Genomic DNA, 22,148 nt, shown 5'->3' on the forward strand with positions numbered 1-22,148 from the left:
TTGTGTGGGCCAAAGAGGATTATTTCGGTTTTGCTTGAGTTGAGTTTCAGGTGGTTGGCTGTCATATATATATATCACTTTTGTCAATATGTGTGTAGTGTCCCTGGGGGGAAAAGGGTCAGACTTGTCTAGTGGCAGTTTTAGTGCCATAAAGAAGCGCAGAAGGTTTATATGCCTACTGCAAAGAGCAAATCTGTATTTTATGTAAATAGCTGAGTACATTAGTAAAGTCAGCCATTACCTGCGCTATAATACCAATGAAATGTATGTGCGGGGTGGAGGGCGGCTATGGAGAGATGAAGGGCACTTTTGCTGGGTGGTAATGAGGGAATCCGAGGAGGACGACATGAGTGGGAGCACCAATAATAATTGTTGCACTGGGCGCAGGAGGTTCTAAAGACTGTGACGAATGGTATGTGACAAGGTATTTTTTGAGTGTCTTGAAAGAACGTGCTGATTGAGGGAAGAAGCGCAGGTAAGGTGGCCTCTACTGTTGCACGTATCACACACACACCATCGATTTTGTGACTGGCTAGTGTTTTAGAGCAACAGTTTAGCCAATAGCAGAGATGGCATCTTGATGGATGACTGCTGCCTGCACTCGGGTTATAGAGGACCGCTCTGACATAGGATCAGAGACTGAGACATCAGATACTGAGACAGCATCTGAGGGATAGGACAATGGCGCAGACTCTGGGAGTGATTTTTCAGTCGGAGGAGTCCCATTCGATAACTCCTCTTCCAGTACATTATGAGGGAGGTGATGAGGACAGTCCTGCTGTCCCTTCACAAGCTGTTTGTGCAACTGGGTAATAGTGGGTTAGCCCAACCCAGAGAGCAGGTGAATGCGGCGGCAAGCAGAGAGAGAGAGAGTGCTCTCTTGGGAGCTCCCCAATTTAGTTCAGCCCCAAATTCCACCACCCAAATCGTATTGTGGAGACATCAAAATTATCTATGGCAAAACAAACTGGTTTTGTAAGGCAGGCACCTGTGTTTTTGGTCCTGGATTCGGCGGCCATATAGAGAAACACACTAAACCCAAACATTTCTGGAAACTAGACATTCGGGGGAGTCCACAGAGGTGTGACTTGTGTGGATTCCCCAAAGTTGTCTTACCCAGAATACCCTGCAAAGCTGAGATGTTGAATAAAATCTCTAATTTTCTCGCATTTCTGTCACACAAACTACAGGAATATGCTGGGATCCACAAAATTCCTACCACCCAGTGACTCCTCACCTGTCCTGATAAAAACACTATCCCACTTGAGTGCCTACACCTAGTGCCTGCGTCTGGAATGGATCACCCCAGCTGTGTTTTCTGTCAAAAAATGGGATGTGTCCACGTTTTGTTTTGGGGCATTTCCTGTCGCGGCACTAGGCCTACCCACACAAGTGAGGTATCATTTTTATCGGGAGACTTGGGGGAACGCTGGGTGGAAGGAAGTTTGTGGCTCCTCTCAGATTCCAGAACTTTGTCACCGAAATGAGAGGAAAACGTGTTTTTTTAGCCACGTTTTGAGGTTTGCAAAGGATTCTGGGTAACAGAACCTGGTCAGAGCCCCACAAGTCACCCCATCTTGGATTCCCCTAGCTCTCTAGTTTTAAAAAATGCATAGGGTTGGTAGGTTTCCCTAGGTGCCGGCTGAGCTAGAGGCCAAAATCCATAGCTAGGCACTTTGCAAAAAACAGCTCTGTTTTCTGTCAAAAAAATGGGATGTGTCCACGTTGTGTTTTGGGGCATTTCCTGTCGCGGGCGCTAGGCCTACCCACACAAGTGAGGTATCATTTTTATCGGGAGACTTGGGGGAACATAGAATAGCAAAACAAGTGTTATTGCCCCTTATCTTTCTCTACATTTTTTCCTTCCAAATATAAGAGTGTGTGTAAAAAAGACGCCTATTTGAGAAATGCCCTGCAATTCACATGCTAGTATGGGCACCCCGGAATTCAGAGATGTGCAAATAACCACTGCTCCTCAAAACCTTATCTTGAGCCCATTTTGGAAATGGTTTTCTTGATACCTATTTTTCACTCTTCATATTTCAGCAAATGAATTGCTGTATACCCAGTATAGAATGAAAACCAACTGCAGGGTGCAGCTCATTTATTGGCTCTGGGTACCTAGGGTTCTTGATGAACCTACAAGCCCTTTATACCCCCGCAACCAGAAGAGTCCAGCAGACAAAACGGTATATTGCTTTCGGAAATCTGACTTTGCAGGAAAAAGTTACAGAGTAAAACAAAGAAAAATGGCTGTTTTCAGCTCAATTTCAATATTTATTTATTTCAGCTGTTATTTTCTGTAGGAAAACCTTGTAGGATCTACACAAATGACCCCTTGCTGAATTCAGAATTTTGTCTAGTGTTCAGAAATGTTTAGCATTCCGGGATCCAGAATTGGTTTCACACCCATTCCAGTCACTAACTGTAAGGAGGCTGAAAGCACCAAAAATAGTAAAAATGGGGTATGTCCCAGTAAAATGCCAAATTTGTGTTGAAAAATGTGGTTTTCTGATTCAAGTCTGCCCGTTCCTGAAAGGTGGGAAGATAGTGATTTCAGCACCAGAAACCCTTTGTTGATGGCATTTTCAGGGAAAAAAACCACAAGCCTTCTTCGGCAGCCCTTTTTTCCCATTTTTTTGGAAAAAACGAAATTTGCACTGTATTTTGGCTATTTTCTTGGTCTCCTCCAGGGGAAACCACAAACTCTGGGTACCATTAGAATCCCTAGGATGTTTGGAAAAAAGGACGCAAATTTGGCGTGGTTAGCTTATGTGGACAAAAAGTTATGAAGGCCTAAGCGCAAACTACCCCAAATAGCCAAAAAAGGGCTCAGCACTGGGGGGGGGGGGGGGGGGGGGGGGTCAAAGGCCCAGCAGCTAAGGGATTAAAGGAAGTTGCAGATTTACTAAAAAGTCCATTGCGACTTCGTGAACACAAATTCAACTGGTTTATATTCCGTGGTGCCTCCACCCTGTGTGTCCTATTGGAGATAGACATCTAATCTCCTCTTGTAACACCAATTCAGCGTGCAGATTAATACACTGCATCACAGTAGTAACTGGGAGAACAATATTCAGTTAATGTCATTTACAACTCAATACTGTATGTAGTAAATAACTTTATATTTAGATGCACATTAAAACTCATTTCCATATCTTTGAATGCTACTTAATTTTCAGGCCTTAAAAGATACATGATTGGACAGAAATCACTATATAAGCTGCTCTTTCCTTAGCTAGTCTACAGCTATCCAGAGATTTGGTCACACAGCAACTTGATGCTGAAGATTCTCCAATGATGAGATAAACTCCTCTCTGTCATGCTGCTATCACCAGAACCGCCCTGCTGTATATAATCTGCACAATCACCAAATCCAGGGCACCTGAAGGATGAATGATCCTCTCTCGTTGCAACAACATTGAAAGTGCATAAAAATCGATCTAGATCTAGATCAAACAAGTTAATGACCTCTGTCAACGTAAATATCTTTTCTCACTTCCCGGCTGCTGTCAACAGAAATATAATCCCACACTACCAGAAATTCACATGTTGGTGAAACTGTATGGTAATGCCCAGAGCTCTACAAGTGAAATCAGCACAGTTTAAAATGGTGAATGGTGAAAATAACACTGGTTATGAGTCAAGCAAGACTTAAGCACTTTTTAACATTATGAACAAATCAGTTATTTTTATTTTTCTAGGAGCATGTACGCTGTCTGGAAATCATTTTTAGAAGGTACAATGCAGGTGGCCCAGTCTCGCATCAACGTCTGCGAAAACTACAAAAATCTAATTTCAGAGCCTGCAAGGACTGTGAAACTGTATAAAGAGCAGCAGCTGAAAAAGGTAGGACTTTATCTTGGAGCGTCTGGGCAAATTTACCTAACAATGTTTTATTTTAAAGCAATTATTTTGTATTATATAAGATATCAAAATCAAATTAAAACAGTCCAAGGTTTAAAAAAAGTACACTTTACTAGAACTTTGTAATTTGTTGCATAGGTTGTCATCATTGCAAAAATGCTTTAGAAATCGTTTTCAAAATATAATTTCCAAATAAAGTTTGAAAATATGTTAATTTTAGTATTATTCCTTTAATTATAAAGCACATGTTCAGTATCTTTATTGTACCAACTTGCAGGGGACATTGCCATCTGTTGTGTGCGTGTTGATCAACGTATAAGGATTCTGTCATCAGGTTGTTGTTCATTTAGTACCTTGGTGTGTTTGTTGTGCATATATCTATAGTGTCAAGTTGGTCCCAAGAGAGAGTGATATGAAAAGTCTAAATAAACAAGTGAATAATAAATAACACTGAGAATGACACAGCGTGGTCTACTAGTATATGTTGCTATTTGGCTATTGTGTCAATAGGGACTGTTATAAATTAGGTGATATTATGGGAAACTTTCTATATTTTGTTATAGATTACCATATGGTGGTTGGATGTTTGCAGAGACATATCTAAGGAGTTCCATAGTGATTTATTGCTTTTGATCATGCGTGAATATTTAAGGGAAGCAGCACTTAGGATAGAATATCGCCATACCCACCTAGTGTGTTTAAGTTTGGACCAAACGCCTGGGAATATCTGTGGTAGGGGAGTAGATATTATTTGCATATAGATCACTGCCATCTTGATTAGCATAGTTATAACCTGTCTCCCTTCCACATTTGTATCTGACATCACCACATTCAACTTGGAATTCCTCAATATTAATTTAGTTACTCCATTTTATCGTCCGTAGTAATTTCGAGCAAATTATATCTTCATTCCTTCCATGTGGTTTTGGTCTCCTCTCTTTTTTCAGTTGACAACAATAATCAAGAATATTTCTCCTCTTCACAGGGTGATTCAAGCCCATAGTGTTGAGCAAGAATACTTTGTTTGTTCATTTTAGCTTGTGTTTTAATTTTCATTTTATGGTGGTTAATTGAAAGAGGTATGTTTTGATCTTTCAATAATATTGAAACAAGTATTCACTGAACAAATGTACAAATTGCAAAATGTTTATTTCACAAGCACAAAATATACAACAATCAAACATTTGCATTCTAATTCTGAGTGGGCGGTGAGCTCCGGTCCACTGGCGGAGTTCATGGAGTTGTGGCCACTCTGCGCTTCAAGAGGAGCGTGGAGTTTGGCAAAAAAACCTCTGGCGGCGGACCGCACCGCTCACCCACCCTTGGATTATAGCCGTCTAGTGTCTTGCAGTATCAGGCGGCACTTTGTAGTGGCGCACAGTGCTAGAGGGGCCACTAGCCTCTTGGGGATGGTGTTAGACATGTTCCCTGATACAGACTCACCTGCTAGGATGCACTCGGTAGGCAACTTCACCATGGTGGCGGAAGGCTATGATAAATAGAAGTCTCAGCAAAACTAGCGACACTTCGGTAGACCCTGGGCAGTAATCACCCAGGCAACAGAAAGCCGAGAGCTCCCATCCAATCAGTCCTTGTATATTAAACACCTAGGTTCCAGCAGCAAAAGTGAAGGCATCCTCAATTGGTCACCAACAGTCTTGTTGTTCATTGGTCATGGAGCCACGGAGCTTTTACGCCAGTATCTTATTGGTTATAGAATTATTTACCTCTTGCTGACTGGATAAATACATTCACTCTGTGTGCACGTCTCCGGCACGAAATGTAACCAATAAATGACCCGGTTCTTCCGCAGAAGTATGATTTTGATGACAAATTCGAAGATGCAGGTTCTTTATTGGATAAATATGTGCCAATATACCGCTGCTGGTATTTGATTGGATTAGAATGTTTTGTAAACAGACTCGTGCTGGACCCCAAAGAAAGGGCAGTCTGAGGCTGCGTGCAAGTGCAATGCTGCTGCAAGATGGGGCGTGCTTGGCCATCTGTAGCAAGTTTGTGAAGGAAGACCAGCGGGACCGGGCAGCATTCCACCGCACACAGAACTCTATGGAATTTCACAGAGTTTTTAGATAACTCCAGGAACCCTGCCCATCCTTAATATTAACGGAGAGCAGCATTTTTTCAGAATTTGTCTTTATCTTTAAACGCCAGAGCTCTTTCTTATCACTGTCCTTTTGCTCCTTATGCGTGCTGTCATTATGCAAGCACATACCAGTGCTTTAATTGAGGCCACTAGCTGCCCAGACTAGATGCAGTTTGCTGTACCTTTCCAGCCCCCCTGAATCATTCTTTGATGTCCTTATGTACCAGACCAGTTTGTCAGTCCACTCTGTTCTAGTGGTGTTGGCTGTATAGGAGAAGCTAGAAGACTAACCAATAGTGTATCAGGGAACTTCTGGTGGGTTGAGCTATTAGAATTCCTGGATGAGCCTGAACCAGTCTTGATAAGTGCTGAAATGTGGGATGGTGACTCCCTCCCATTGTTTAGAAAGCTGTAGTTTTTGTGTAGAAAGTTTCTGGTGATTACTGTTCCAAAGGACGTGTGCGAGAGTTCTGTTGTGGTCTCAGAAAAAAGTTCACTAGAAGAGTTGGGCTATTACAGGGATGGATTAGAATACAGGTGGTCATTCTAACCCTGGCGGTAAAAACCGCCAGGGCGAATGACCGCGGTAGCACCGCCAACAGGCTGGCGGTGCACCGCTGGGCATTCTGACCGCGGCGGTTCAGCCGCGGCCAGAAACGGAAAGTCGGCGGTGTACCGCCGACTTTCCGCTGCCCCTGAGAATCCTCCATGGCGGCGGAGCGCGCTCCGCCGCCATGGGGATTCTGACACCCCCTACCACCATCCTGTTCCTGGCGGGTCTCCCGCCAGGAACAGGATGGCGGTAGGGGGTGCCGCGGGGCCCCTGGGGGCCCCTGCAGTGCCCATGCCAATGGCATGGGCACTGCAGGGGCCCCCGTAAGAGGGCCCCACTATGTATTTCAGTGTCTGCTATGCAGACACTGAAATACGCAACGGGTGCCACTGCACCCGTCGCACCTTCCCACTCCGCAGGCTCCATTCGGAGCTGGCGTCCTCGTGGGAAGGCTGTTTCCACTGGGCTGGCGGGCGGCCTTTTGGCGGTCGCCCGCCAGCCCAGTGGGAAACCCAGAATGACCGCCGCGGTCTTTCGACCGCGGTACGGTCTTTCGACCGCGGTACGGTCTTCTGGCGGTTCCCGCTTGGCGGGCGGCTCCCGCCGCCCGCCAACATCAGAATCAGGCCCACAGTGTCTGCATCATTTTAATAGTTGGTAAACGTCCCCTCCAGAAGACTTTGTTGATGGACCCAGGCCTGTGGTTTACCTTTGATGTTTTCTAGTATTATTTTTAGATTTTAGAGGCATCATTTGTCTAAGTACTTGGTAAGCAGAATACCTAGATTTGTAATAAAATCAGGTTTCGATTCAGTGATGATCTCATCAAAGAGGTGTTTTTTCACACAGGTTTGTGAGTGGCAATATCTGTTTTATTTCTGGTATTATTTCTGGATAGGGAACTAACTTGTATATCTTAGAGATGGTGAAGCATCAAGTATGACTGATTGCTCACGCGCCGAAAACAATAGTTCGTTTATGCTGAGAACCTGGGTGGAATGACTGATGCCATGAATGTTTTGTTGTTTCTCATTTTCTGCATGACCGGTTCAAGAATAAGTTTAACTATTATGTGTGTGGGTGGGTAGGGTGGGAGTTGGGGTACCCGGGCATCCTCACCAGGTGCCTGTTTCAAGTTGAAAGGTAGAAGAGATGACTTTATATTTGCTGATATTACTGACTGTGGTTTGGCATAGAGCTGCTTGATGCATGAAATACATTCTTGCAGGAGGCCAGACATGCTTTGATGAAGGACATTTTATGTGCCTTCTTGCTAACATTTTCAATGTGCATGTGGATAACAAATGTATTTTTAGATTTGACAAGCCTGCCCTCTGAAATCCATGATACTCTGTGTGTCTCTTACCGCCATTGTATGTTGAAGGAATGGAATATTCCAAATGCTTAATGCCTCTAAAGTGGGAGTCTTACGCTTGGGTAAGTTGTCACTAGGGACATCAGTCTTGCACACGAGCATCAGTGAAGTTGCTACCCCTATTGATACTGTAAAAAGTCTTTGCTTCTTCTTTGGTAAAGATCTTAATATATCCAGACATGTATCTAGTCATCAAATAAGACTGTTGTGGAATTCATCCATTCATCCACTCTCGTGAGAGCTCCTGCAGGGAATGCAGGAATTATCCCTGGGCTTGTGTACGAATATGCATTTCACTTTGATCTTTCGTCACGCTCTCTTCCAAAGTTAGAACATGCTCAGAATATGGCGGTACACCTAGTACACAACCTCAGGAAGTTTAATAGGCAAGCAAGAAACTCCAGTAACTGCCTGTTATTCGATAGATCCACTTTAAAGTCCTTCGTTTGTCTGTTATTAGATGTGGCCCTGAAATTGTTCGAAACATTAATTAGATATATCTCCAGTGGTTCTCTCTGATCAACATTTTCACTTTTATTTGCTGTGCCCCGATTCTCGCGAGCTTCCTGTAGTGGTCATTCTTTCTCTGCCTTTAAGTCTTCTATTTGGAACAGGCTTCCTTTTCATATAAGCCTAATTGACAAACACAGACCCTTTAAGAAGGTTCATAAGGCCTTTCTGTTCAGTTACTTTTTACGTCTGTCTTCTGTTACAAGATACCTCTGGGTGTTATTTTGTGATTTGTAAGTTTCTAATTTGTTCAGTTCATACATTGGGTAGCGGGGACTATTCTTGCATTTCTTGGGAGCTGTTTTGATACACCTCAATACCTAATGGCAAAAAAAAAATCTAAAATTGAGTTAACTTACAGGGTCAAATTTTGATACAATGATGGTGACATCTTGCAATGTGTACATTAATTATATAATGGTTTCACAGTGAACCCATTGCTGTAACTTTTCTGTTGTGTTTGTGGTCGGACCAGTAGTAGAAGAGAAAGGGACCTACGTGTTTTTTTACAGGCAGGCGTTTGAATTAATTGGCAGCATACGATACAGGTGTCCTGGTGGACATGCCGGTACTCCTGCCAGGACTAGATTTGGCTCTTTAGATTTTGCTGTCTTCACATCTTAGTGTGGTACTGCTGGATGACTGCCAATTGGCTGTGCCAGTGGAACAGACAGGCAGACTCTCTCTCATTCTGCCACTCCCCCTTCTTTAGGTCTTTCCCGACTCATTTACCCCTGCATGCCCCAGCTGTCTTCACCAGACCACTGGTGCCTGAGAATGTATCCTAAGTTCCCAGCTTTGCCCTTATTTTGTCCTTATCGTTGTAGCTGCATAGTTGGTTGGTGTGGTTTGTTTCCAGGCCGAGCTTCATGAGACAGGCTGTGTTAAGTGGTGCTTCTCTGTGCATGACACAAGCAAAAACACAGTGAACCCTAGTGCTTCAGAGACCTGCTTTCTGTTATTGTTCAATGTTCTAACATTTTCCTGCTGATGTGTCTTTCAAGGGCCACCCCTGGCTACCCTTTAGTTGCCCAATAAATAAATTGGGCAACTAAATTGGGCAACATTTATTTCATGATTAATGTGGGGCAAGCACGTTTATCTTGGTGGGTGAAATCTATTGTTGGTCTATGTGACCATTCTGAGAATTCAGTATCAGTAGGATTAATTTATGAATATAACATTGGGCTGCCACACTTCAGCATCTAAGCACTAGGACAAGATGGCAGAGCGAGTTGTGGAAGGCTGGTCTACACACAGTTTGTGTCTATGCAGTAAAACCTTAACTTGCATGTGTGTGAGCACTTAAATAACATTTATTTAGTTTTTTCCTTAAAGACCAGTGAAAGCGTTGTTCTGTAATCATCACCAACTGAAATGTTTGCTTTATAAAGTTACCAGCATGTTCAAAAATAATACCAGTGTATAAATTAGGAGTCTCTAGCCTTTCAATAATGAGACATTTCTAATCTATGAAACACATCCTAAAATAGGGATAAAATACCAGCACAAAAAAGGCCAAACAACTTTAAAACACCCGCTTCAAGGACCCAGTGTTGATACAGTCGGTATACACCCTTAATGGCAGGAGAGCTGTATTGGGTCCTGTGGGGTCCCCAAGGACCACTTTTGTCCCAGGAAATATTTATCTGTGTGATCCCCAAGGACCAGTTTTGTCCTTTTGCTCTTCTTTATGGATGTTGGAAAATGGGTTATTGGTAAGAGCAGGTAGGTACCTACACTTAGCAATAGGCCACTAACCTCCACTTAGGGCCAGTTAGGTCTCAGTAAATTAAACCCAGCTCATCCCTTGGTAGCTTGGCAACGAACGTCAAGGCTTAACTTAGGAGACAGAGTGTAAAGCATTCAAATATCACAAAACAGTAATTAAATAAAACACAGAAAACAGTTTAAAAATCCCAAAACAATTTATAAGAATAGGTTATATTTTTATCTTTAAAATGACACAAAAATGAATAAAATCAGATAAGAGGAACCGGAGATAAGCATTTTTAAAGAATTATTGTTTTTTTAGCGCCTAGAAACAAAAAGCGCCAATCGGGTCATCTGGTTGCACCTTGACCGGGGCAAAGTCAAAGTTTGAGGCCGACCGCGATGGAGCCCTGCTCGGCTACAGGCTGCGGGAGGACTCGGTTAAACGTTTACCTTCGCACTTAGTCTCTTTTCTGAAGATTTTCTTCAGCAGGGCGAACCTGCCAGTCCAATCCGACCTCCTGGAGCCCTTCTCCGGATACGCGTCACGGGAATCCTTGGTGGAGATTTTTACCTTCGGATTTAGTCGTTTTTTCGAGGTGAAAATCCTCCGACCGGGGTAAACCTGGATCTTGATCCAACGTCCCTGGAGCCCTCCTCTGATACGCTGGCTGGGAGGTCCCGGTCAACTTTTTACCTTCGGACTTAGTCTCTTTTTTGGAGATTTTCTTTATGGGGACGAACCTGCAAATCAGGCAGGGTCGTGGGTGAGGCAAGCCGGCTAGAGTTGCTGTGGCGAGTCGGTCCCTCTATGGAGCTTTCCTTCAAAAGTTCTCCAAACTTCTGGGGCTTCTCCCAGATGTTCTTTTAAGGTTCATTTGGGGTCCACAGCTCACCCCAAGGGTCCAGATGCTCTGAGATGATCCATGGGGGTGCGGACTACAACTCCCAGAATGCCCCTGACGCAAACTCCTTTTTGGCCTCTGGGCAGTGGTCAGCTGGTTGCTTTCTTCTGGAGTTGGTGCAGGGGTCTCTGGTTAGCAATTTTTCACCTGTAGCAAACAGGGAGTCCCTCCTTGAACCAGGTGAAGCCAGGCAAAGTCCTTCTTGTGGAGAAGCCCAAGTGTGCAACTGGTGCAGTCCTTCTGAGTGCAGGTTCCAGGTGCAGGCCAGGGGTCCAGAAGGGCAGTCCTTCTCCTTTGGTTCTTCCTTGTTGGATGTGGTAGGGAACTAAGGTGTGGGTGCAGGTCTGCCAGTTTTATCCTTGCTCCTGGGTGAAAAACAGGGGGGTCCTGATTCTCCAATCAGGTGCAGGGTCCTTCCCCCTGTGATGACCACTTCCTGGAAAATGTGGCAAAAATCAATCCCAGGAGGCAACATTCTTCAAAAATCCATCTTTGCTGAATCTGATTTTTGGAGGTTACATCTGGCTGAGCCCACCCACCGGTGTGGCTAAAAATCATAAACACACCCCTCTCGTGCCCTCTCCTAATCTAATCAAGGGGGCATCTAGTTGTCTGGGGTTGCAGGATGTGGGGGTGTTGCTGGGGTGCTCCAAATGTCATTCTCTGCCTTTGGTGACCAGTTTGGCAGCCCTCCCCCTTCCTGCCTCACCATCTGCTGAGGGGAGATTCCCTCCCACAGGCACATCTTTTTGTGTGAAGCCAGGACACTTCACACCTCAAGGCAGCCTGGCCAGGCTTCCAGAGGCTGGCCACGGCAGCAAAAACAATGCAGGGCTGAAATTGGCAACTTTTCAGGTAAAGTTTAAAATTCTTTACCTGAACAAGTTTATTAAATCCAACAACTTGAAGTTGTAGGATTTATTATAACAATTAATTTGATACCAAACTCTTGGTATCCATTACTTAAAGGGACTTTTAAAATTAAAATAAAGTCTCCCTCTTCTAGCCTATGAAGGCCTTTCACTGCAATGAGGAGAAAACGAATTTGACTGTTTATACCTCACCAGGGCTTATAAAACTACTTTTATAAGGTCCCTGCTTATAGTTACATGGCACCCAGCCCTAGGGGCACATAGGGCACACCTTAGGGATGACTTATATGTAAAAATAAGGTTGTTTAAGACTTTGAGACTAGTTTTAATTCCAAAGTCGAATTTGCATATAACTTTAAATTAAAAGCAGCCAGCAAGGCAGGCCTGCCTTTAAAATGACACTAGGCACCTCAGCAGTGCACCTATGGGTGCTCTATCTATGCTGTGGTCTCTAAACCTACATGCCCTACCATATTATACTAGGGACTTATAGGTACATTGACTTAGCCAATTATAATTAGCCTACTTTGCATATTGATTTTACACAGAGCACAGGCCCTGGGACTGGTTAGCAGTACCCAGGGCACCATCAGAGTCAGGAAAACACCAGCAGAAAGTGGAAAATAGGTGCAAAAAATTAGGGGGCCTCTGCAATCAGCCCTGTTTTCTCACAATGGATCACTTCTGAGACTAGAGTATACCACTGGGGTTTGTCGTCCTGCAGGACGGTGGATGTCCGCTTCTCCTGTTATGAGAGCTTACAAGTGGAAAGACTGAGATTGTTTGGTTAAGTACTCTAAAGTCCACTGGTGAATGTCCAGAACTGGCCCTAACATAATGATACAAGAGTAAGGGGAGGTGCATGAAGACATCATAGCGCTCCACATGTAAAGACATCTCTGCAGCCAGCACCATATACCACAAATGAATGAATGAAGAGATTCCTTTAAAAAAGTAAGCTCTCTCAAAAAAAAGAAGAGGGGGAAAGCAAAAATGGAACTAAGGAGACAAGGAAAGAAAGGAAGGAACAGCGAGAAAAGGAAGAGAGGGAGGGCGAGGAAGAGAAGATGGAATGCGGAAAAGGAATTAAAGGAGAGAAAGGAAGGAACAAAAAGGAGAAACAGGAATGAATTGACAAGGAGAGAAGGAACAGAAACAGGGGATAAAGGAGAGAAGCAAAAGAGGAACAAAGAAGTGAAGGAGTTAGGGAAAGTATAACTGAAGAAGAGAAAGAAGAAACCAAAAGGGGGAGGCCTGGAACAGCTGAAAATTGAGGAAAGCTCATTTGAAAGTGTGATCAACCAGGGACTGGAGCAGACAAAAATAGACACATATCTGTGAAGTTCTTGTGTGACTGCCATCTGAGATAATACCAGTGATGGAGGGAGCCAACAAATACTGTCCTAATTAAGCCCTTCGGTGCATGGATTTCCAACAAGTTTACACAGTATCACTCCTTGGAGGGAATGAAGCCATTATGGAAAGTATTCCCCAGGGTTTGTACAAAGCAAAAAAGTGTGACAATTAAATACTAAATCTTGCACCCTGAGTAAGACTGAACTTAGGACGACTTTCACATACGGAGGTGCCAAAGAGGAATGGTGGCCCTGTTCGTGCATAAACTTCCTTGTTTTTAGGACGAGCGCACGAGCACTTTGACCTGTTGTAAGTATTGTGGGCCTTTAACCGCCCCCACCACACGCCCATCACCCTCACTCTTTCCTGGTCTTGACTTTCAAAAATTCTTTGTTATCATTGGTAAATGCTTTACGTTTGTCCCTCCTTGGGGCGGTTTTGTGACCGCCTTGCAGACTTCCCTTGCCACATGGATAATTGCACAATTGCCGACACGATTGACTGCAAGCTAACTTATGTTTCTTTTTGTGTCTCCCCTTCGCGCTCATGGCAGCCATGGCCCTTTAAATCAGCTCTCTTATGCCAACTGTTTTACTTTTCATTTTCAATTTAAGTGGCAAGAAAAGTCCAGTTAGGAATTTACAACGCTAATTGCTCTAACTCGAGCAAACGCGAGACCCGTTGCATTGCAAATGTTTTTTTGTTTTTTTTGCACAGGGGCATTGAAGTTCTTTGGTAATTAATTGGTCATTGAAATGCTTTTTATCACTAGTTTAAGGTTTAGTTGGATTTTGTATTGGCTTATTAGTTTTGTCATTAGATTTTAAGGGGGTGGGATTATTGCCCTGTACGTGTCACATTTAAGAACCTTTGAAAGCCTGGCAGTAGGGTTCTAGTTTCATAAATAAAGTTGGCTTTGGGAAAATTTAAACATTTCTTGTCACAGGAACAAAGATAATCCGGATATCAGAGGCCATGAGTCAGTATGGCCAGAATTGTATATGTGTCTGAGTCTGGGAATTTGGGTTTGAAAAGGGAGTTATTGTGTTATTTATTTTTTTAAGTTGTCACTGTTTTAATGTCACTGTTTCACACAGCTGTTATATTTGTTTCTCTTTTAACTAGTCTTCTGTGTGAATGTTTAGCTGAATCATGTGGAACAGACTTTTTAAAACTCTGTACAGAGGTAACTGCTTGAAACCCACTTGAAAAATAAGCCTTATTGTTGATAAACATGGAAATATTGAATTTAGTGTTTCTAGATACCTTAAGCTGTTTACTTTTCTTCTAGTATTTGGATTTTTCTTTATTTTACTTTTTTCAATAATGCTTTACAAAGGAGCCAATATCTTGTTGCTCACATCATAAAGGTGATTCCCTTGGCTTTGACAGGGCTTATTTACAATAGGATTGATTAGTGCCCGTTTGAGTTCACTTGGTAAGGTTCCTGTTGCAACAAAATTATTGATTCTGGCCCTGGCTGGAATAAGCACAGAGCTTTTGAGCAAAATGTCCTTGACTACGTGCTAGGCATGAATCCACTGGTGACCCAGATGAATAACAGTTGTCATGGCGGTGAAGTCCAACTGTTTAAGATGGTTAAAGCAGAATAAATTATTTCTTATGTTGTGGGTTTCAGGCACTTAAGCTTTTATGACTGGACTGATGCTGAACTAGGGTTTCACTGCTGCGGGCATTTCAAGTCAAAAACTCTACTGTGATGCATGTTAACCAGTGGTGAAAAAGGGCCCCCCAGATGCTTCACAACAAGTTATATTGCTATATACATAGTTCTTTCATATACAATAGAAAACTTTCTTAGCCTTTATTATTTAAGTATTTTGTTAATTTCAGAGGAAGTCCGTCACCAATCTTACAATCAATCCAAAAATAATTTCATAAAAGTCAGTTGAGTTGCATACAGTTAAAATCTTAGATACAGGTACACACTAAAATACCAAGAAGGCTAGACTACATACTTATGTTAAATACTAAACTCATCTGGTGTAATTGATAAAAAGAGATCTGCAGATAACCACAAAAGATACTTCTCTGTTGCTCCTTTAAATTAGTGCCTTAAACTTCAGGCTGAATATAAACAGTTGGACACAGAGAAAATAATCAGTTCATTGGTATTCAGTCGCAGCCTTAGGGCTGTTTGATTATTTCTTAAATTCAATCTCCTGCAGATGGGAGCAGAACATTTCCTCCTGATTTGGTAGTAACATGTACCAAAAACAACAAATGAGCCTCTGATTCAGCAGAGACAGATCTTACAAGCTGTACATTTATCTGTCATTGTTGGCCTAGTACACCATTTACAGCAGCAAAAGCAATTAACTGGAAGAATTACTATCCTACATTTCATGTACAAAGATGTGGTTTCTGCCAGCTCTGTTCTATCTTTCATTGGCTCAAACTCACAGATTATTTTAGTGTCCAAGAGCTTTCCAGCCAAACCTTATGATTTAGTCTCCTGGAACAATTTTTCAGCCAATATTTGTTCTTCACTGAAGGTATCATATATTTAGATATAGAATCCAACTTGTCCCAGATCTCAGAGGGGCCAAGTGAATAGAACCAGGACTTGACATGTCTAAACCATCATAACCTACAATCTGTAACCTATCTTGTTAACTCCTGAAGGGAATTCCTATAAGGTTCCAGTTGGGTACATGACGGTAGTGATATATTTAAGAGTTGTTTTAAGTTAGCATCATGGGCAATATCTCCCCAGGCCAGGTCCTGCCTCAAAGGGGTAGTTGGGGCACTTTGAGTCATGTTAAACAAAGACCTGACACATTTATTTTCAATTTTTACTAAACTGATCAAATTACAGTAGCCCCAAACCTCAGCACCACAGGGCGCTGCCCTAATCCCTTTAGTTTTATATATCTCCATCATGGGTGAAAAATGTTGAACAGTACAAGATTTATACAACATCAAAGTGACTTAAGCTCTGTGTTGCAGAGTCATACTGCTCTCAGTCATTTGGTTGGACTGGGACTTTGAGTTTGCCAACCTTATTCCAAATAATCAAAATCTTTCACCCTTTCTCTCTTTATGTCCCCCAAGGTCTCAATTTCCCCTGAAAACTCTATGTGGGTTAAAGGTCTTAAATTTTGTTGTGCCTGGAATGATTTCCAGGCCACAGACTTTACAAAAGCTGTCAAACCGATCAAGCAATATTTGAACACCCGTGGGGGTCTTTGAAATTAATAATCTGTAATTTGGAAAGAACAGAGTTGGGATTTTATGGCCGGCCAGTTTAGGGGAATTATTCTGACAATCGTACAAGAATTCGGACACACTATTAAAACATTTGGTGAAAAAAGTCTGGACACTTACGCCATAAGTAGTTGTTAGTGGTTACTCCAAGAAAGCTTGTTACCTTATAGTGTGTCCACTATGCACATGGTGTAACATGTAGCTAGTATAGCAAACTTCAGTCACCATCTTTGGTCTTCTTTTCTCTTGCTACGGTTCAAATGCTTTTTGCAGTGACTTGTCCTTTTCGGCCCGGATCTATATGTAGTCCTGTGCATTTCATAAAATATATATACATCATAAGGGTAGTGAAAAGTGTACAATGGCTCTGAAGTATCTGGAGTCTCCAATCAAATGTTTAGAATGTAAGTAAAAATGTCCTTGGAAATATCATTCTGTAGACGTTTTAAGGGTCAGTTTGAGGTGTATAATCTAAATCACTAAATCAGTAGAAGTTCAGATTCAGTCTGTGGCCACCACCTTTGTCCTTACACACATTTTGCCTTGTTTCAGTATATTAGGAGTTTGTAGCTTGAAGCTCTTCCAGATTCACATCATGTGCATTATTTAGTTTTTTAGTCGTTTGGCTTAGAAAAACATATGAGGAATTGTTTGTGAGACATTGACCACAAGGTGGAGTCTGTATGACATGTGATGATGGCCCAGAACGTACCTGGAATATTTACATGCTCATTTTGGCAATCGGGTTCAGATGCTTCGTCCTGCTCAGGATAGGGGAGTTGTCGTCGTTGCAGAAAAATGTCCACACAAGGCAACTTTTCAAGCATCATCTAACTACTAAAGCACTGCAGCTCATCCAGTGACATAATTTTTTCACTATTACGCTAGGGCCCCATTTACATTTCCTTCCTTTGCATGGATGGTAACTTTAATCCTCTTCAAGTAATCTGAGAACCACCTTTTATTCATGACTTCAAAGCCCAGACCTAGATGTGACCATAACGGCCCTGGTTGGTAAATTGGGGACAGCTGTGTTGTTCAGCTAGACAATCTGTGGGTGCCACTTTGGGATTAAGGCATCGAATATTGCATAGCACATTACTACATTTTTAACTTTTTGTGAAAATCTGCGCAGCTATCTATATTTAACACTAAGAATGTGTGAAATGACAGTTTCACAAGTTTTACGGATTTGGAGAATGTGTAAACAAATAGGTTGAAAATCACTTTAAAAAAAAAGGTTCAGAGAGCAAAAAAAAAAAAACTATTCGAAGTAGAAGTTGTGTTAAATTGACAAGCTTTAGAATTTTGTGAGCTTGCAAAAGCCTCAGTTTTGCACAATTCTGTTGGCTAACTTAAAATTTCGACACCACTATAACACACATTCAGATACCGCTCTATTAAGTCACTCGCACCCTAAAATTGTTAGATCATGTATCATTGGATTAATATGGCAAATCCCCAACTGGGAACCTAGCTGCGTTTTGAAAATGTGATTTTCACTATTAAAGAACATTGTCGGTATTAGAGGTTATAACATTATATTTGATACAGTTACCATACTGGATTCAGTGTGTGCCATGCTTCTGAAAAAGGACTTAAGTTCTCTCTCTAAGGGGCAACCTTTAAAAACTGTATGATCACAACTTTATCTTATTGACTTACAGAGGTGTATTTGCTCCATTTCCTTTACAGAAGTCGAGAAGATGAACTAGAGACTTGATGTCATTGTCCACACTTATCACAAATCAGTAGAAATGGGGGCCAGTGGGTAGATAAAGGATTTCTGGTTTTTTTTCAAAACAAACATGATTTTTGGTCATTATTCTGCAACACTCTGTGAGATTAATTGTTCATGACCATTTGCGTTGTTTTGTTCATCGTAGCCTAAAACAGTTTCTCTAGACAACACAGGGGATCCTCCTATCTTCCATTGCAGGCAGATGGTGCCATAAAGCATGATTAATAATCGTAATTTTCTAACATATTATATTCATGAGTTGATTTATCTTTGTTATTCTTTGTAAGATGTTGCTTTCTTTCTCATGATTTTTTAACCCAAACTGGTATTATAATTTGTGTAAGATGTGGTTCCATCTGTGTGTATTTTTTCCGAATTCCTTCTCGCTCCAGTAGAGAATGTCCTAGCTTTTCATCCACCGGTACTGAAATAATTGACCCTCTGTGGATTTGATCCCTAAAGTGTTTTCCGAAGCTTGCTTGTTTCTTTTCTTAATTATATAGTGTATCTGATGCATCCTGTTGGGAATGCACACTTTAGGAAATAATAAATGTTATATTTGCTTGTCGGGTTAAAGTTTCACTTTTTTCTGATCCTCGTGTGTTTTTGAGGGTTGTAGTCCAACAAAGATAGGTCTGTGGATTGTAAAGCCACAACAGAAAGCCACGTGTTTCTGGAGGTGAAATAAAGCTGTTTGTATTTAGTAGTGCTTGTAGAGGGCTACTAAGAAGCAACAGAGGACAGTACGCGGGGCGCAAAGGCTGAGGTATGATTCACACTTGTTTACAGTGAGGTAGACCGCCCCCTTTGTGTGGGGATGTACTGATCTCTGAACATGTGGGTCTTCAGTTCCTTCCTGAATTTTGGGTGGTATGGGACAGCTCTGATGTCGGTGAGATGCTTTTCCAGATCCCGGGTGCTTAGATGGAGACAGCCTTCCTTCTGTTTTTATCTCTCTATTGTAGGACTTTGTCTTCAGTCTCTCTGGCAGTGTTATGGGTTTTGATTTTGATTGTACTATCCACTTAAGGTGGCTATTTTCACACCCAAATAACCAGGGCTGCCATTTCTGGTGCCTTTAACTGAATGCAGCTGAGTTTTAATATAATGTGGCCTTGAAACAGAAGGCCTTGTGTGTACATCGCAGTCTTGGCATGTGGTCCAACTTCTGCAGACTCTTGGCTAGATGTGTCAAATTCCTTTTCAGAAGAGCAATTAAGAATACACCCTAGTATGTTGACAGAACTGTGGCTTCACTTTAATGTCTGCCGAAAGAATAACACCTTTTCTAAATGTATTTCATAACTCCACCCTCTCTTGATACTTCCTATTCCATTAATCTCCAAACGCCCCCTTCCATGTGATGCTTTAACCCTTTCTTGTCTTTATTCCTTCTCAATCTCCTCTGCATACTCTTCATTTGATTCATCTGGATAGCAGTACCGCCAATGCAGTGTTACCACCCTTGGTCTTGTACACTTGCAGGTGCATGAAAGCCCCATCCGTGAAGAGAACACCCAAGAATGTAGATGCCCATTAATTTTAATACATTTTCAGACATTTTTTTAAGAGTGGATGGAAGAAGCAGGTTACATGTTATATTCAATGGGGGTGATTCGTGTACGCTGTTTCCGGCCTCTCTCGCTATTTCCCACCAGTCTAATTAGTTATTCCAATCACATATATCGTCTCTTTGAACAGTTGACTTATAATAAACGACTGATAACAAGTGGGGGGTTCAGATAATTTCATTCTACATCAAATATGTTAATAGGATCTGTGCACCAAACTAGTATTTAACATAATATGCTTGTGTGAATAGCTAACATAGAAGTGGGGTGGCGCTGACAGACCCCCGCCCCTTACCATTGGTAGCACCAAAACCTCCTATATGGTACATGGCTGTTTACTCCTCCGTATCGGTCTTACATGTCTAAGCTGATGAAAGTATTGCTTGGTATGCGGATAGGGATATTGTTGAACACAAACAAAAAGTTTGGTAGTATTACTATCTTGATGAGCACGATCGGCCCTAACAACAACTGATGAAGCAATAACCAGCATTACATTTGCTTTTTAAGCTTGTTCAAGGCTGTCCTAAAGTTCTGCCTCAACAACGCCGCCACAGTCCTGGATATAGATATAGATATATAAACACTGATGTCGGCGTGGTCACTCCACACCAAATGGCCGGTGGTGCTGTTCTTGAACGAGCGGCCCCACGTTCTACAATCGACACATGCCTCTAATGATAAATCAGAGGAACAGCACTCCAGAGCATGTATTCTCTGCCGATGAAGCCGGTTATGCTGAAGCGCGTTCCTGTTGTGCTTGCAGAATAAAATTCAAGAATACACGCTCTGGCGTGCTGTTCCTCTGATATATCATTAGAGGCAAGTGTGGATATATATGTATATATACACCCCCATGCATCTGATCAGCTCTTCATCGAAGAAAGTGCTGTCCTTATGTTTGAATAATTCCGACTTGTTGCTGTTAATTTGTAAGCCAGAATATCTTGCAAATGTAATTACATCACTAATAGTAGGGCCTCAATAGTCTCATGGTGTTGGACATAAAACACAATGTTGTCGTCATAGAGGGATAGCAAAATAGGGCTCCCTCTAATGTGGAGACCTTGCTCGGAGTGACACTTTTTGAGCAGACGCACCAGAGGGTCAATTGGCAAAGCAGAAATCAAAGGAGACAAGAGGCAGCCCTGGTGGGCGCCTCTCCAATGGGGTTTATTCACTTTTACACAAATCAAGGGATCCGTATACAATAAGTTTATTAATTTACGAAAAATACTTACCCAGGCTCTATGACTGAGCACCTCCTACATGACTGGTCACTCCAGGCCATCAGAATCCTTTGTAGCATCAAGTAGGCTGGTCCAGACGGGTAAACTTTGGTCTATCCTATGGAGAATGGCTATTAATGTGCACAAGTTAAAGGGTGTTCACCTCTGGGTAAAAACCTGGATTTTTCCAGAAGTACCAATAGAGACTGTAGTCTCGATTCTAGAATTTTAGCACGAGTTGGATAGCTGCCTGGTTTTGGGATTATAGTGATTATGGCCTACAACATCGACGAAGGCAGTCTACCTTTAGCAGCAGCTGTGGAATATACGTCCAGCTGCCTGGGAGTCAGAACACCAGAGAACTCTTTTTAAAATTCTACTGGAAGGCCATCACCTCCCAGGGCTTTCTTGTTAGCAAGACCAGCTGTCGCACTTTTTGAGAAGCTCACAAATTTCTCCTTAAGTCCAGGCAAGGCTAACATAATTTAAAAAAAGGTCTTGCCGTTTCACAGATGGATTAAGTCGACTATGACACATACAGTCCAACGTAATGTTGCCTGGAGGTATGTAAAATATCAGACGGGAGTGTTGTATTGAGCCATCGCCTATAGAATTGCTCAGTAAGCGCACATTATCATTATAGCCCATACAACATTGTACCTAAACAATCGCCTTCAGAAAATGCTCTGGCTCGGGTGTTCCTGCCTAAATATAATTTAGACAGTCCCTTGCAGGCCTGCGACTCCCAGAACTCATTCAGTGTGTCCTGTAACTTAAGCAGGAAGGCTTTATCTTTGCTTGACTCAGTCTCTGTCAAGACACTTAAGCTCCCTCTCCAAACCAACCTTGCTGCAAACTCAGGGATCTGCGAATACTCACCTTTTTGGAAATTCAGTGCCCCGTATGTGTGCTTTTAATGCTTCCTACAGTATTTATTCATCAGACACAGGATACCAGATGTAATTTCCTATATTTAACCCTCTGCAGAGGTAGAGGGCTATCCACTGAAAGAACCACTGGGGAGTCGTCTGTTAAGGGTCTAGATTAAATAGTTACCTCTAGAACCTTTGCCATTAAAGTTTGTGAAGCAAGCCATTATGGGAACTTGTATCCTGTAGTAAACC

At 42.2% G+C, this 22,148-nt stretch overlaps 1 protein-coding gene across 4 annotated transcripts in view; it reads left to right on the forward strand.

The window, feature by feature from the left end:
• FCHSD2 (FCH and double SH3 domains 2) overlaps positions 1–22,148 on the forward strand; it is a 441,879-nt gene that overhangs the window by 214,050 nt on the left and 205,681 nt on the right. For all 4 annotated transcript variants that reach the window (XM_069203852.1, XM_069203850.1, XM_069203849.1 and 1 more), the window contains exon 5: positions 3,705–3,849. In XM_069203852.1, the coding sequence (XP_069059953.1) occupies positions 3,705–3,849 (145 nt within the window). The remainder of the gene's footprint in view (positions 1–3,704; positions 3,850–22,148) is intronic.

The sequence above is a fragment of the Pleurodeles waltl genome, chromosome 8 (assembly GCF_031143425.1).
Source record: "Pleurodeles waltl isolate 20211129_DDA chromosome 8, aPleWal1.hap1.20221129, whole genome shotgun sequence".
Classification (NCBI taxonomy): Eukaryota; Metazoa; Chordata; class Amphibia; order Caudata; family Salamandridae; genus Pleurodeles; species Pleurodeles waltl.